Here is a 15,000-nt window from a genome sequence, read left to right on the forward strand (position 1 = left end):
AATAACACATTACCTCCCCAAACGCGTAGAGCTCCATCACTATCCAGATCGGGTCGTCTTCAATAATCCCGATGAGCTTCACGATGTGAGGGTGGTCCAGATTTCTCATCAGATCTACAAATGGAACAGAAGACTTTACAAGTCCCGCCAGACATTGGTTCTATGGGTATCTGTCAAAGGTACAATATTAATTATAGATACAGAGACCAGGGGCAAACGCAGGATTTGCAGAGGGGGGTTTCCACACCACGCCACCAGTGGGCGTGACCAGCATGCATGGGGGCGTAGCTATAATTTTAGACAGTGCTTGGCTCTCTCCAACTCTTCCTATCCCCATAATATACATGGGCAATGCTGCGTGCACTACTGTTAGGTGCACATAGCTCTCCCTTTTCAAGCAGAGCCGTGTGAAGCGGGAGCAGGGTCCAGCCACCTCAATTATACAGTGGCCCAGGCTTGGAGGGGGCTTTCCAGGCACTAGGGACCCCCCCCCCCCTCCCTGGTTTGCCTATGGAGACTGCACTGGTTGTATAATATTAAAGTGTGGATTATTAGCAATACAAGAGGTGTAGGAAGATGCCGCCACCACTGTACAAGAGCTTATAGACATGAAACACCACAGATCTCCCTAATGGAGAATGGACGCATGACAGTCGTTTCTCTACATACAAAGGATGATTTGTTTCAGGGGGTTGTTTCGGTTCCAGGGCGAGCAGAGGTGTCTAATGGGTCGTCTGTAATTAAAGGAACCTCAACCAGAGGTCTGTAGCCGACACCCCGACAATGATATAATAATTCAAGTACACAACGAAAACTGCGCAGAATGTTCCCTAGTCTCACGGAATTTATATTGACATCGTGAAGTTCCAATTATATTGCAAAGCAATTTAGACATAATTATAAACCCTTAATAATGTTTTTCATATGTATTTTTATAATGACCATCCCTTTGCCATGAAATTCGAAAAAAGTAAGTTTTGTCCATTTATCACGGCTTTTGGAATTGTCTCGGGAGAAACCTCCCAAACAATGGGCCTCAATGAGGAACAGACTCTACCGGTTTGGGCCCAAGTCCTTCCCTGGCTCTCTAAAATAACTAAGATTTGACACCCCGCACTTCATCCCACGATGCAATGCTGGAAAAGGACTCTCTCGCAATTTGCTCCTGGGGTGTCTCCATATCCTGTTAACACTCAATTCACATTTTTCCCCAGGGTTTTCTCCTGAATTACTTGCATCATGGTCATCGCTGTGGACTCTCAGAGGAGGCCAGTTGACTCTACAGACATGAAATCCTTTCCCGGTCTCCAAATCTCTCCTAATTTGCCAAGTTGATGGCTCTGGGTTTATCTTCAACCGAGGATTTTATTCTTAGCCTTTCTAACAACCCAATAGTCAATAGAGGAGACTCTATGCCTTCCTACGAGCCCTCCAAGAAATATAATTTTGGAAATTTATAAATATTGTTTACAGACCGCTTCCTTGTCACTGGCCAGTTATGGTCCAACCTGGAACCGGGAGCTGGAGCTGGACTTAGATGAAGATCATCGGCATTAGACCTTCCGCTTGGCTCATGCCAGCTCCAGCACGGTTGTGCACACGCAACTTAAAATCTCTCTCTTCCCCCTCTTAGTGCACCCCCCACTTTGCTCCCTGTGTATATCCCCCTCCCCTTAACCGATATGTCTCTTTGATTTCCATTGTTCTTTTTTTCAGTTTACAGTTTGTATTAACATTTATTACACTTTTAAGATGTAAGCGAGTTTTATCTAAACTGCTTCTTCCTGTCTGCGCTGTGAGCTCACAATCAGTTGTCGTTACCTGACCTGTCCTATTATCTATGTCTGCGTTGTGGACAATGATTTTCTGAAAAACGTTATTTTCTTCTTCAATAAAAATAGATTGCACAAAGAAAAGAAAAAATAGTCACGTTTTTACTTGAAAATTAGGACTGTCTTGAAATATTGGGACACCCATTCTTACTTGTAGAATGTAACATTTCAGGTAATAATACACAAGTGATGTAAAATATACGAATGTAAATAATAACTGTATAATCGGTGAGTTGTGATGTCATCACTTCAGTGTTCATCAGTACATTATAAACGCTGTTATAATTTATTACGGATATAGGAGACACTTTGGAGATCCGTCATCTATATAAATGAACTCAATCTGTGGCATTGTGATTTTATAATGAACTTGACCTCCGAGTGATTTATCCTTATAATTTACAGTATACTCCATATATACCTTCTGAGCATCATATTAATGTCAGTTATATCGCAGTTCGCGACTGACAAATATATAATTAATCCAATAGCATAGAGATATATATGTATAGGGGTTTATATAAAATTATAGATCTAGAGATGTCTTCATGTGAAATATACATTTCTGACCACAGACTCATTAGGAGTGTCACATGAACTGTCTCTGCAGCAATTAAGGGCGGATACGCGGTTAATTCCCGACTAATTGCACTCACAGGCTTCACTCATGAACTTCTCCTTGACATCCAAAGCGCAGTCCTGCTTACACGTCTTCACCGCTACGTTCACTCTCTCTCCTTTCTGCGGGATGAGCGGAGACATCAGAATATTAAGAATACAAAGTAAAGTACGTTGGCGCAATTTACATTTACTCAACATAAGGCGCGGAATGTGCCGGTTATTGCGCGGTCGCATTTCGGGAGCACGGTGTAGTTTGGGCTTCGACTACATACCTGAGTTTTATAGACTCCGTCATATACTTCTCCAAAAAAACCTTCCCCCAGGATCCTGCCCAATGCCACGTCTTCTCGGCTGATCGCGTAGCGGATACCTGTAGGCAGAATCCATCTCTTTACTAGCCGTACGCTGACAAAGTGTAACCAACAGCAAGGAGTTGAAGAGTTAAAAATCACTGAGTAGGTTTACTGAGTCTTCTATAAAAGGAAAAGTAGAGGTGTTGCCCATAGCAACGAATCAGATCCTAGTTATCATGTTCTAGTATATAGTAGATAAATGATCGCTGGAATCTGATTGGCTGCTTTGGGCAACACCCCCTCGTTTCCTTTTTATAAGGTTCAGTAAATCTAACAGTGTTTTTTCCATTGATTTTAATTTTTTTTCAGGGTTTTTTTTTTTACATGTAGTTTGGCTGGGCTGTTTTTGTGCATTGTTTAGCGATTAGTTTTGCTACCTTATTACAACACGTCTAGGAACATAGGAAATCACGCCATCAAGGCAGCCCTGGAGAAGACCAGTCTGACATCGGCCATATACAGGGGCGGGCTGGACCGGGGGGAAGCGGGCACCCGGGCCGCTCAGTCTACCGGCTGTTCAGGCCGCCTCCCCCCCGTCCCCCCGTCCCCCCCCCGTGGATGAAAAAAATAGGTTATTATTGCCAGCGATGCGGCCGCATCACATGACACGCAATGCGGCCTCGTCATTATGACGCCTGTGTGCCCCCCGGGCTGATACCTGCCAGCCCGCCCCTGGCCATATATAACTTGTAATTAGCTAGATAACAATGGGTCATACGTCTCTGATATCTTAAGTTCAGTCAAGGTATGGGAACCATATATATATATGTGTATATATATATATATAGATAGATAGATAGATAGATAGATAGATAACATTAAGATGTAAGTATCTCACGTACCCGCAGACTTCTGCTCCGAATCATCAGGTATTTCTGCGTATATGTCAGACTCTAGAACGAGGAGGATTACATCTGTCACTCACCAGAAAACAACATTTATATCACTAACACATCGCAGGAACCAACATATCTATAAAGGGGGACTCACCGAAACTGCTCTCTTCCGCCAGCGATCTTCTCTCTGGAACATCCCTACAGAGGAAAATAAATGTACCTTACCATGATACTAGGGAATGACTATCCATAGGACGTCAATATATATTTTCTATGTCCCGAACATTTTTTCTATTTATTTTACTGAGTAAGTCCCCACCACTGTCACATGGATCTGTCTGTCTTTCTGTAGACGTTGTACCTTTTGCTACCTTTCAGTCTTCCTACAGAACACTGCACAGAATTCGAGGTGAGCACTTTGTGACCTATAAGTTCTATTATGTATCTTCTCTCTTCCTGCTACTATTCAGTTTCTGAATTCATTTATTGTGAGATACTGTAACAAATATATTCCTAATATATAAATAAGCTCTAAATCCACTGATTCCCAATGATCTATCACGTTAGTTCCTTACAGATCCCGTATACGTGCTGCAGGAACATGTGAATTACTGTGTCACTTAGTGTGGTCTATTCACAACACCTGGCGTAGGTCCTCTCATACCGTATGCCCATATATAAATCCTTTAAGTAATATTTTACAAATCCAGGGGTTCTAATCCTATGGATCACGGGGGAATTTGTGTGTGTGTGGGTCCCCATCATCCTCTCTTCCCAATAACCAACAAACTAATTTCTACTCATACTGTAATATGATCATCATCAGTTATTTATATAGCGCCACTAATTACGTAGCGCTGTACAGAGAACTCATTCACATCAGTCCCTGCCCCATTTGAGCTTACAGTCTAAATTCCCTAACACCATACTTGCCAACTCTCCCGGAATGTCCGGGAGACTCCCGCATTTTGAGAGAGTCTCCCGGACTCCCGGGCGAGTGTGGCAAAATCCCGGATCTGCCCACTTCCTAGTGAAGTGGGCAGAATTAGGTCACAAACGCCGCGATTCCTGGTGAATCGCGGCGTTTGGCCCCGCCCCCTCTGTCAAATGACGCATTTTGCGTCATGACGTCATGGGGGCGGGTCCAAAATGACACGGATTTTGGAGGCCCGCCCCCCCATGACGCCCACCTCCCCCGCAGGCTCCCGGATACCAACATTGTAAAGTTGGTAAGTATGCCTAACACACACACACACACACACACACACACACTAGGGTCAATTTTGATAGCAGCCAATTAACCTACTAGTATGTTTTTTTGGAGTGTGGGAGGAAACCAGAGCACCCAGAGGAAACCCACACAAACACGGGGAGAACATACAAACTCAACACAGATAAGGCCATGGTTGGGATTTGAACTCATGACCCCAGTGCTGTAAGGCTGAAGTGCTAACCACTAGGCCACTGTGCTGGCCATTTTGTACTAGATCCAGATTCCTGGTCATTGGGTTTGCTAAACGTTATACTGAACTTAGAGTGGACAGTAATGTAATTAAAATGAAGAACATTATGAACTAAAATCTGATCAATGGGTCACAACACTACTACGGATATTATTTAGATCCAACAAGAAATAATAAGGAACGTTAGTTTGACCGCACTGAGCAAGAGAGTGATAAGTGGAATTCATGGTGAAAATGCTAAAAAGATTTACATATGATGATAAAAACTGATCAAAAGGAAGAAAGGAATGCAACTTTCTGCTGCATGTGAATGGTTAATAAAACAGAGTACTGATTTCTTTTTGCACCACACCGCCATCTACAGGATGTTTTGTAAATCACATACTTGTCAAGAGGTAAAGTTAGTCATTGACCTGACAATAACAAGTCATGAACTGATATAATACCCTGTTACACATGTGCCTTATCCAGATTACATCACAAAAATCTAGACCATTATTATTTACTATCGGAGATGAGTTACACCACAAACTGCCTATGGCAACCGCTGACTGAGGAAACGATGGCTCATCATACGTAACCATTGAAATACAACTGGGTATTGTATAATTCAGACAATTTTTCTAGTATAGGCCTGAATATTGGTTCATGACTGACGTGTGGTGGAATACACACTTACTGCGTCGGGATTCTAGGCAGACTGATCCGCTTCTCATTTTCTGTGGGATACAAACAATACATGAATATAATTGATCTGCATATTATACACAAGTGACATTAGTAACGTGATAAAGTAAAGTGGTGAGTCCTGTGTTATCATTTAACTGTGTATAAGTTACTGTTAGTGATTAGGATATTAGAAGTAACTATGGGCTCTGGTGCCAGTATAAACCCTCTCAGCCTGGGATCGTGGACCTTTAGAAGGTTATAGAACTTGTGGGTGACTTATAATATTTCTATAATTCATACTTGTATATTTCCCATACAATGGTAATAATGTTTATACTCTTTGGAGTATATTTACTAAACTGCGGGTTTGAAAAAGTGGAGATGTTGCCTATAGCAACCAATCAGATTCTAGCTGTCATTTATTTAGTATTTTCTACAAAATGGCAGCTAGAATCTGATTGGTTGCTATTGGCAACATCTCCACTTTTTCAAACCCGCAGTTTAGTAAATCTAGCCCTTTATCTCATGAAGAACAATATGTGAAACAACTGAACAGGTCCCATAATGAGTGGTCCTACCATGGGTTCTTCCTGGTGCTTGTAATGATATTAAGTTGGTCTTAGTAGAAGCCACATCTGGTAATCAATGGTATGGTCAACCAAAGAGGAATGAAGGTGGGGTGGGTGGATGGAGAGTGTAGAACAGGAGAGGAACTAACAGGGTGTTGTGCAGATGGACCCCATACGCTGAAATACCCATAGTGTAGCTTATGATACTAATACCAAGGACCTTTAACTTCTCCCTAGCTCTTATACTGGCAGGTAGATGGACATCAGCATTTCTCGACAAGTGTAATAGTCTATTAGGGTTTATCCTACTCAACACCACTATGAATCCCATCCCATTCAGCACTATGAATCCCGTCCTACTCAACACTACTATGAATCCCATTCAGCACTATGAATCCCATCCTACTCAACACCACTATGAATCCTATCCTACTCAACACTACGAATTCCGTCCTACTCAACACTACAAATCCCATCCCACTCAACACCACTATAAATCCCATCCTACTCAACACCACTATGAATCCCATCCTACTCAACACCACTATGAATTCCATGCTACTCAACACCACTACGAATCCCATCCCATTCAGCACTATGAATCCCATCCTACTCAACACTATAAATCCCATCCCACTCAACAGCACTATGAATCCCATCCCATTCAGCACTATGAATCCCATTCTACTCAACACTACAAATCCCATCCCACTCAACACCACTATGAATCCCATCCCACTCAACACCACTATGAATCGAATCCTACTCAACACCACTATGAATCCCATTCTACTCAATACTACTATGAATCCCGTCCTACTCATCACCACTATGAATCCCATCTCATTCAGCACTATGAATCCCATCCCACTAAACACCACTATGAATCCCATCCCAGTCAATACCACTATGAATCCCATCTCACTCAACACCACTATGAATCCCATCCTACTCAACACCATAATTCTCATCCTATTAAACAATACATATGTGATCATACTCAATACTGCATATCCAATGCTAATCGAGACTACAAAACTGATCCTACTCAACACTACAAATCTGACCAAGTTCAACACTACAAATCCAATGCTATTCAACTCTACAAATGTGTCTCAGCACAACACATCTGATCCTATTCAGCTAATAACCTACATAGAGGTTTTGAATCTTGGTCTGTTATTATTTCTAACAATAAAAAAAACAGTTTACGTCACAATGTTTCAGCTGCTCATTAGGAGTTCCCTGCTGAACATAGTTTTTTAGTTGTTTGTAGCCAATATCAGCTGATATTATTATTTCCTCACCTTTCCCAGGATAGACGATGACGGACTCATTATGTAACCGGCAGTATCCGTCGATAAGGTCCGCCATGTTTTCAGCCACCGCCAGTGAAGCGGTTTTGATAGCTAATGGCTTAAAAAATACAAGTAGATCATATTAGTAAGTGTTTAAATGTAAAACTATACATACACACAGCTAACTAAATCAGTCATCTAGATGAGGAAAATAGCTGAAGAATAGAATAGAGACCAAAGGGTTATACATTTTTGCAAAGATCAATGGATGGTATGAATGAAAGTGGAGTAAGCTTGATTGGACAAGGATCGTTGCCCTAGAGATGTTCTGTAGAGCGCTGCATAAAACTGGATGCAAAAGCCAATAACAAGTTCTACTCTCTACAATGACTTACAAGCATTTACCTGAGGGGCTCTGGATATCTCCAATAGCAGCATAGCTATTGGGGATAGACCCAACCATGGCACTCTAGAGTAATGTCGGGGGAGCGGCAATGTTTCTCCATCAAAGCCAGCCCCAACTCTACCCCACTAAGCCAATACAAACCTCAAGAATCTTCTCAATAATAATCTTTAGACCATTGCAACTCTTATACCAGTCTTTTGGATTGATTTCCCCCCCCCATCCGCCCCCCCTGTCCTTGGCACTCTGGGCATATGGACTGGGTTTCCAGTTTGGAAACAAGAGTCTAAACAGAGTTTAATTGCACATGCACCCCACCCCTCCCTGCAAAGGCAGAGGGAATGGAGAAGATCGCCATGGGCTATGGGCCCCGGCCATTGTGGGTTACTTCCCTGACTTGGGTGATTAAATAAACTGACTGGATGGCAACAACACTGATCGACTTGCTGAGGAGCCACCATCCAAATCCCAATGTGACCTTGGACAAGACTCCTTGGGGTACATTTACTAAACTGCAGGTTTGAAAAATGGGAGATGTTGCCAATAGCAACCAATCAGATTTTAGCTGTCATTTCGTAGAATGTACTAAATAGATGACAGCTAGAATCTGATTGGTTGCTATTGGCAACATCTCCACTTTTTCAAACCCACAGTTTAGTAAATATATCCCTATGTGTCTTACATCAAAAGGTTTAGATTGTAAGCTTGATCGGACAAGGAGCGGTTGCAATAGAGATATTCTGTACAGCGCTGCATAAAATTGGATGCAAGCTCTACTCTCTACAATGACTTCAGGGCATTTACCTGAGGGGCTCCGGATATCCCCAATAGCAGCAACGCCCGGCCATCCTCTAGTAGTGAGCACTTGATAGATTTAATCTGTTTGAATTCTGCAAAACACGTGGGCTGTAGGGACAGAGAAGGCAGCTGTTAGTGACTAGTACACTGATCACACAATAAGGACTGCCGGGGAATACAGAGCTATTGACCAGAACAGAGCACACAGCCGACACTTTGTTACAGAGTCACTCATCTGCTGGAACATAAAAAGATTCTGCAAGAACCAATCCAATTTATCAAACTACTGTTACTCTTAAAACAATATCCTCAAATATAGATGTGAAATGGTTTATTGCATTTAAATACAGAGAATATCTGACTGAAATTAGAGAACCTGCACGGTTGAGATATGTAGTGACATAACTGACAACACAGCCTATCCATTCACTAGGGACCAGTGACATCACTAAGAATGCAGCCTATCCGTTCACTAGGGACCAGTGACATCACTAAGAATGCAGCCTATCCGTTCACTAGGAACCAGTGACATCACTGAGAATGCAGCCTATCTATTCACTAGGAACCAGAGACATCATCAACATTAATTTATATAGCGCCAGCAGATTCCGTAGCGCTTTACAATTGGGAACAAACATTAATAAGACAATACTGGGTAATACATACAGACAGAGAGGTAAGAGAACCCTGCTTGCAAGCTTACAATCTATAGGATCACTGAGAATGCAGCCTATCCAGTCACTAGGAACCAGTGACATCACTGAGAATGCAGCCTATCTATTCACTAGGGACCAGTGACATCACTGAGAATGCAGCCTATCCATTCGCTAGGAACCAGTGACATCACTGAGAATGCAGCCTATCTATTCACTAGGGACCAGTGACATCACTGAGAATGCAGCCTATCCATTCACTAGGAACCAGTGACATCACTGAGAATGCAGCCTATCTATTCACTAGGGACCAGTGACATCACTGAGAATGCAGCCTATCTATTCACTAGGGACCAGTGACATCACTTAGAGAACATAGTGACATAAGATTTAATATGTGAAATGCTTTGATTTCTGCTCACCTTGGAGTCCTTAGCTGTCTGCTGTCTGATTCCCTTGGGGCTAATGACCACGTCCACCGTGATGCTCCACCCTTGCTAAATGGGAAACACGCAAATGTTTAATTTAATCTGCCTCTTATAGTTGACTTTCTCTATTGCAGAATTACATAAAGATACCAGTGATATCCCCTAATTTTCTGCTCATTTTACAGTTAATTTACTCTTGTACATATTCTCTGACAAATGAACTCTCTGCAAATGAAAGAAAGGAGACAGATAGAGAAGCTCTTCTAATGACTTAAAAAGAAAGATGGTTCCTTCCATTGTGGCTTCAGCAGGAGGAATAAAAAGGTCAGAACTGCTGGGTAGGGGGTTTCTCGTTTATGTAAATTAATAAAAATATTTTTAATAGAAAATGAAACAATTTTCCAAAGTAACAAACGGTGTTATTTGATGACTAGTTTGATGTCTGACTTTAATCGAGACCGTTTCCCTTGTATTGGAGCAGTGGGGTACAATAGAATGAAGTCTAGGCGGCCTGTGTCTCTCAATGTGACACCCTGGGACTTGTAGTTCCCCCGCGGTGCCCTGTATACTCACCGCCAGCTCACACCTGTAGGTCTCCTGGTCGATGGAGGTGAAGCTGGACAAGGTGCTCAGGAACCGCATGATACATTCCTCCTCCTTCAGGGATCCATACTGCTGGAACGTCTGCTGGATCATCTTACGGAACTGCTTGGGCTGTCACGGAACATAGAGCTCTTATCATTGTCTTATAATGACACCTCTGCTCTATAGGGTGGATACAATGTTCTCCATGTAGCTGGCATGGTGTACTCTAGTGACACCGAGGACTGAAATGAATGAGCCTGGATTCACTTGTTCTTATTTTTAGCCCCCAGACCACTTTGTCTTCCTCTACATGTATCTCTCTCCCCAGCCCCCACTCCATCCTATCTATGTAAATAATTCAGTCTAGTCTGTATTTAGGACCACCGAACCACCCCTTCCCTGGCTCCTTCTTGTTTCCCCTGGACCCCTTCTGCCCCCTCAGCTGCTACGCCTGCTGCGTCATTGTAGAGCAGGCAGAGGTGAGTGATGTATGTACTGAACCACAGATACCACAGGCCTGGCCAACCTGCGGCTCTCCAGGTGTTGTGAAACTACAAGTCCCAGCATGCCTTGCCAGCTATCAGCTGGCTATCTACTGGCAAAGCATGCTGGGGCTTGTAGTTTCTAAACACCTGGAGAGCCACAGGTTGTCCAGGCCTGCTCTAGACCATGTTTGCACTACTGCCGCCTACAGGCAAAGAGAGAGCACTACATGACTGAAGACTTTTTTTTATTTAAGATTAAATCACAACTTTTCTTATTTCATCTCCTGGAAAGTTTCTATCCTTAAATGTAAAAACAATAGGATGATTTCACACAAGCTATGTTGTGATAAAGTGTGGCAGCTGCTATTATAGAAGCAGATCTAGCAAAAACAAAGCGATAAAACAGATATAAGCACTAAAAGCAAAAGGAAAAAAGGAAAACTTTATATTTCACATTCAGATGTATGGAAAATGCTGTTTATACAGAGGCCATGGGGTAAATGTATCAAGCTGAGAGTTTTCCAGCGGGTTTGAAAAGTGGAGGAGCAACCAATCAGATTCTAGCTATCATTTTGTAGAATGCACTAAATAAACAATAGCTTGAATCTGATTGGTTGCTCAAACCCACCGGAAAACTCTCAGCTTGATACATTTACCCCCATACCTGTAAATGTTACAAGATATTTATTTACATAGGAGGAGATTTTGGCTGTGGTTTGGGTACGGCAGAGGCAGTGTACACTCTTTTTACCTTCAGACTCTCCTGCATCTGTTTAGGGAAGAAGAGATCCAGACCCACTTCTTTCCTGGAAATAAACACACAGTATTATGTTACATAGGCTAAATGTACGACATAGTATACAGCTCCCGAAGCTGATTGGCCGATGTCCGGGCTTTATTCTGTTGGTAATGGACATAAATATCATCTGTCAGCCGGCTCAGAGTGTTGCCACAATCACCGGTAGCGCACTGAGCACCGCGTTGGCGTAGCCGCCATCACCACCAACCATGCCGCAAGAAAAGTACCGACAGGCTGGGGCAGGTTCAGGACTGTGGTGGCGGAGCCGAGACTCACCACTGGGGCTAACCGGGACATCCATGTGGCCTGGCATCCGGTCAGAAGAGCGGCCCGTGTTACAGGTTATAGCGCTGCTTGGCCAAGGATGGTCTATAATAGTGAAAGGGATTTGAACCTAAAAGGTGTTGGCAAAGTCCTCATTACATGGTAGTAGTGGCGCAGAGGAGGAGTTGCCAACTTTTCGCCCAATGGGTTGGGACAAGTCAGTGCTCCGTGGTACCCAATCTGTAGGGTTCTCGGCTACGTCATAGATTCTAACTTTACGGCAAATGTCCCTATTTCTCCATATTGTCTAATCTCATAAAAACACTTAATTTTTCTACCGGCTCCGATCTGGGGAGATCGGGCCTCGTCCTCTACATCTAATAGTGCACAGTTTACACTTCCCAGTTCCACGTTGGGGTTGAAGCACGTTTGTAGGTGCACTTTGCCCAATGTGATATAAAAAAACTTCAAACGCACAATAATACAACATGCAATAAGATAGTCCACACGTTCCCTCACTCCAATGGTTCATGTAAGCCAAACATGGGGCTCGACTGACCAGTATAATAAGAAAAACATGGAAAAGTTTAATGAAAGTGTTGGATGTAAAGACATTAGGGGGCACCGTGAAACGCGTTGGGTCTACAATTGAGGTGTAAAACCAAAGTTATATCTAGTGCACTCTGTAAATGAGGTCTACCAATATGAATCTGAGCAATAATAGCACAAAAAAACAACGGCAAGTAGAAAACATGAAACGAGAAGAAAATCAACTGAAAAAGAAGAAAAAAAAACAACAAAGAGTCTGGTGTTGTCTTTGGTTTTTGCTTTTTACACAGATGGACATTGGCGTTATATCGCTGGACATGACCACCAGCGTTTTGCCTTTGCTTTGTTTTACTTTTTGCTGTTTCTGTGCCCTTTTCTCTCTTTACTTTTGCCTTATTTCTCGTCATTCTCAGATTCCAAAATAATGGGGACAGTATAAAAGTGTGTACGGTACCCTAGACATGCGCATACAGCTGTCATATGTATACTTGTGGTAGCGTGCTAGTCACAGCACGCGTGTGCATGTCACAGGCTAACAATGCGCAGCAGGTTTATAGATGTTATCATCATCTTGTCTCGTATCCTTACTGACAATATCTCCCCTGGTGTTTACTTACTCTAAGAAGTCAAAGTTGGATCTCTTCTCCAAGGCGTTCTGTGGCATATCTTTATAGAATCGCCTGAAAAACATAGAGAGGAGTTACTGCTGTGAAGACCTAACGGTTTACAAGAAAGTAGTTCTGGTGCATGAGGGCGTATAGAGCACATATCACCATATATTAATGATAATGTTCATCTTTATCAAAATGTTTCCACCACATTAGTGAGTCATGAATAAGTTGCTCCTTCAGCCTCCAGTATCACCTCTATGACATCGGAATCTACACCTATTCCCCTGAATTCTCCCCCTCTGTGATCTCCACATGGAGGTCCCAACGCTACTTACAGCTCAACATGTCCAATACAGAACTTATCTTCCTCCCAGAGTCACCACCTCCCCTCAAACCTCCCTCACTGGTAATAACTTCACAATTACCTCACTTGACTCAGCCCTCTGGTTTATTCCTTACATCCAGACTCTCTCCCAGTCCTGTCGACTCCACCTTAAAAACATTTCCAGAATTCGCCCTTTTCTTACTCAACATGCTACCAAAACTCTTATTCATTCTCTCATCATCTCCCGTCTTGACTATTGCAACCTCCTGTTATCTGGCATTCCTGACACCCATATATCCACACTTCTATCCATCCTAAATGCTGCTGCAAGACTGATCTTCCTCTCTCACCGCTCCACATCTGCTGCATCACTTTGTAAATCCCTACACTGGCTCTCTGTGTACTCGCCCTTACCTACAAAGGCCTCAACAACATCACCCCTGTATACATCTCAAATATCATATCAAAATACTCTCCCTCCCGCCCTCTTAGATCTACCTCTGACCTGCGCCTTGTCTCATCTCTGGTAACCACCTCTCACTCCCGCCTACAAGACTTCTCCCGTGCTGCTCCCTACTTATGGAATTCCCTACCACGCTCAATCAGACTTTCCCACAGCCTTCAAATCTTTATACACTATTAAAAACCCATCTCTTTATTAGAGGTGACCTTATCTCTGATAGTACTACTCACACTAATGCACCCTCACAACTATCCCAATCTCCACTCTGAAACACATTTGCTCCTCTTGTTTCAGCTGTGCCCTCTCCCACTTAGAATGTAAGCTCTCTAATGAGCAGGGTCCTCCATACCCTTTGTTTTCATGTCTGCGTTTATTTTGTCTGCCTCATTTGTTCCTGTTTTATGTATGTACTGTTTTCCCTGCTGTACGGCGCTGCGGAGCACTGTGGCTCCTTACATATCAACAACAATAATAATAATAACAACAATAATAGTCATTTTATCCAATATAACACATATTCTGGCTCCTCACATGTGCTAGTTGCATCTACCTCTCATTAGCTGTAACAGCTCTGTGCATGTAAGTCAGTGGCAGCTAATAACAGGGCCCTATAATGGGGCCCATCCTTTCCCCATTCAAACTCAGCAGTGCAAGTAAGGCACGGTGGTTAGCATTGCTGCTTCACAGCGCTGGGATCATGAGTTCAATTCCCGACCATGGCCTTATCTGTGTGGAGCTTGTATGTTCTCCCCATCCGAAGACATACTGGTAGGTTAATTGGCTGCTGACAAAAATGAGTCTATTATTTTGCACATAAGGAAAATATTGGCTGCTTTTTCATATAGGACACAAATACTTGATGGCTTTATTTTTACGCTGAAATTTAAAGCTAGTCTAGGACATGCCCTACGCCAACTATACATCTGTCCACACATTTTAATTTTACCTTCCCCTCCAATGCAACATGGTTTTGCCCAGGTGAAAAGTTACTCCTTT

General features: G+C 42.8%; 1 protein-coding gene across 3 annotated transcripts in view; it reads right to left on the minus strand.

Moving 5' to 3' along the window:
* PTK2B (protein tyrosine kinase 2 beta) overlaps window positions 1-15,000 on the minus strand; it is a 126,383-nt gene that overhangs the window by 31,106 nt on the left and 80,277 nt on the right. For all 3 annotated transcript variants that reach the window (XM_075201150.1, XM_075201149.1, XM_075201151.1), the window contains exons 6-17: window positions 13,223-13,285; window positions 11,745-11,799; window positions 10,497-10,637; window positions 9,918-9,992; window positions 8,849-8,950; window positions 7,651-7,759; window positions 5,785-5,824; window positions 3,797-3,840; window positions 3,649-3,699; window positions 2,726-2,823; window positions 2,489-2,573; window positions 14-114 (exon numbers count right to left, since the gene is read on the minus strand). In XM_075201150.1, coding sequence (XP_075057251.1) covers window positions 14-114; window positions 2,489-2,573; window positions 2,726-2,823; window positions 3,649-3,699; window positions 3,797-3,840; window positions 5,785-5,824; window positions 7,651-7,759; window positions 8,849-8,950; window positions 9,918-9,992; window positions 10,497-10,637; window positions 11,745-11,799; window positions 13,223-13,285 — 964 coding nt within the window. The remainder of the gene's footprint in view (window positions 1-13; window positions 115-2,488; window positions 2,574-2,725; window positions 2,824-3,648; window positions 3,700-3,796; window positions 3,841-5,784; window positions 5,825-7,650; window positions 7,760-8,848; window positions 8,951-9,917; window positions 9,993-10,496; window positions 10,638-11,744; window positions 11,800-13,222; window positions 13,286-15,000) is intronic.

Source organism: Mixophyes fleayi, chromosome 3 (genome assembly GCF_038048845.1).
Source record: "Mixophyes fleayi isolate aMixFle1 chromosome 3, aMixFle1.hap1, whole genome shotgun sequence".
Lineage (NCBI taxonomy): Eukaryota > Metazoa > Chordata > Amphibia > Anura > Limnodynastidae > Mixophyes > Mixophyes fleayi.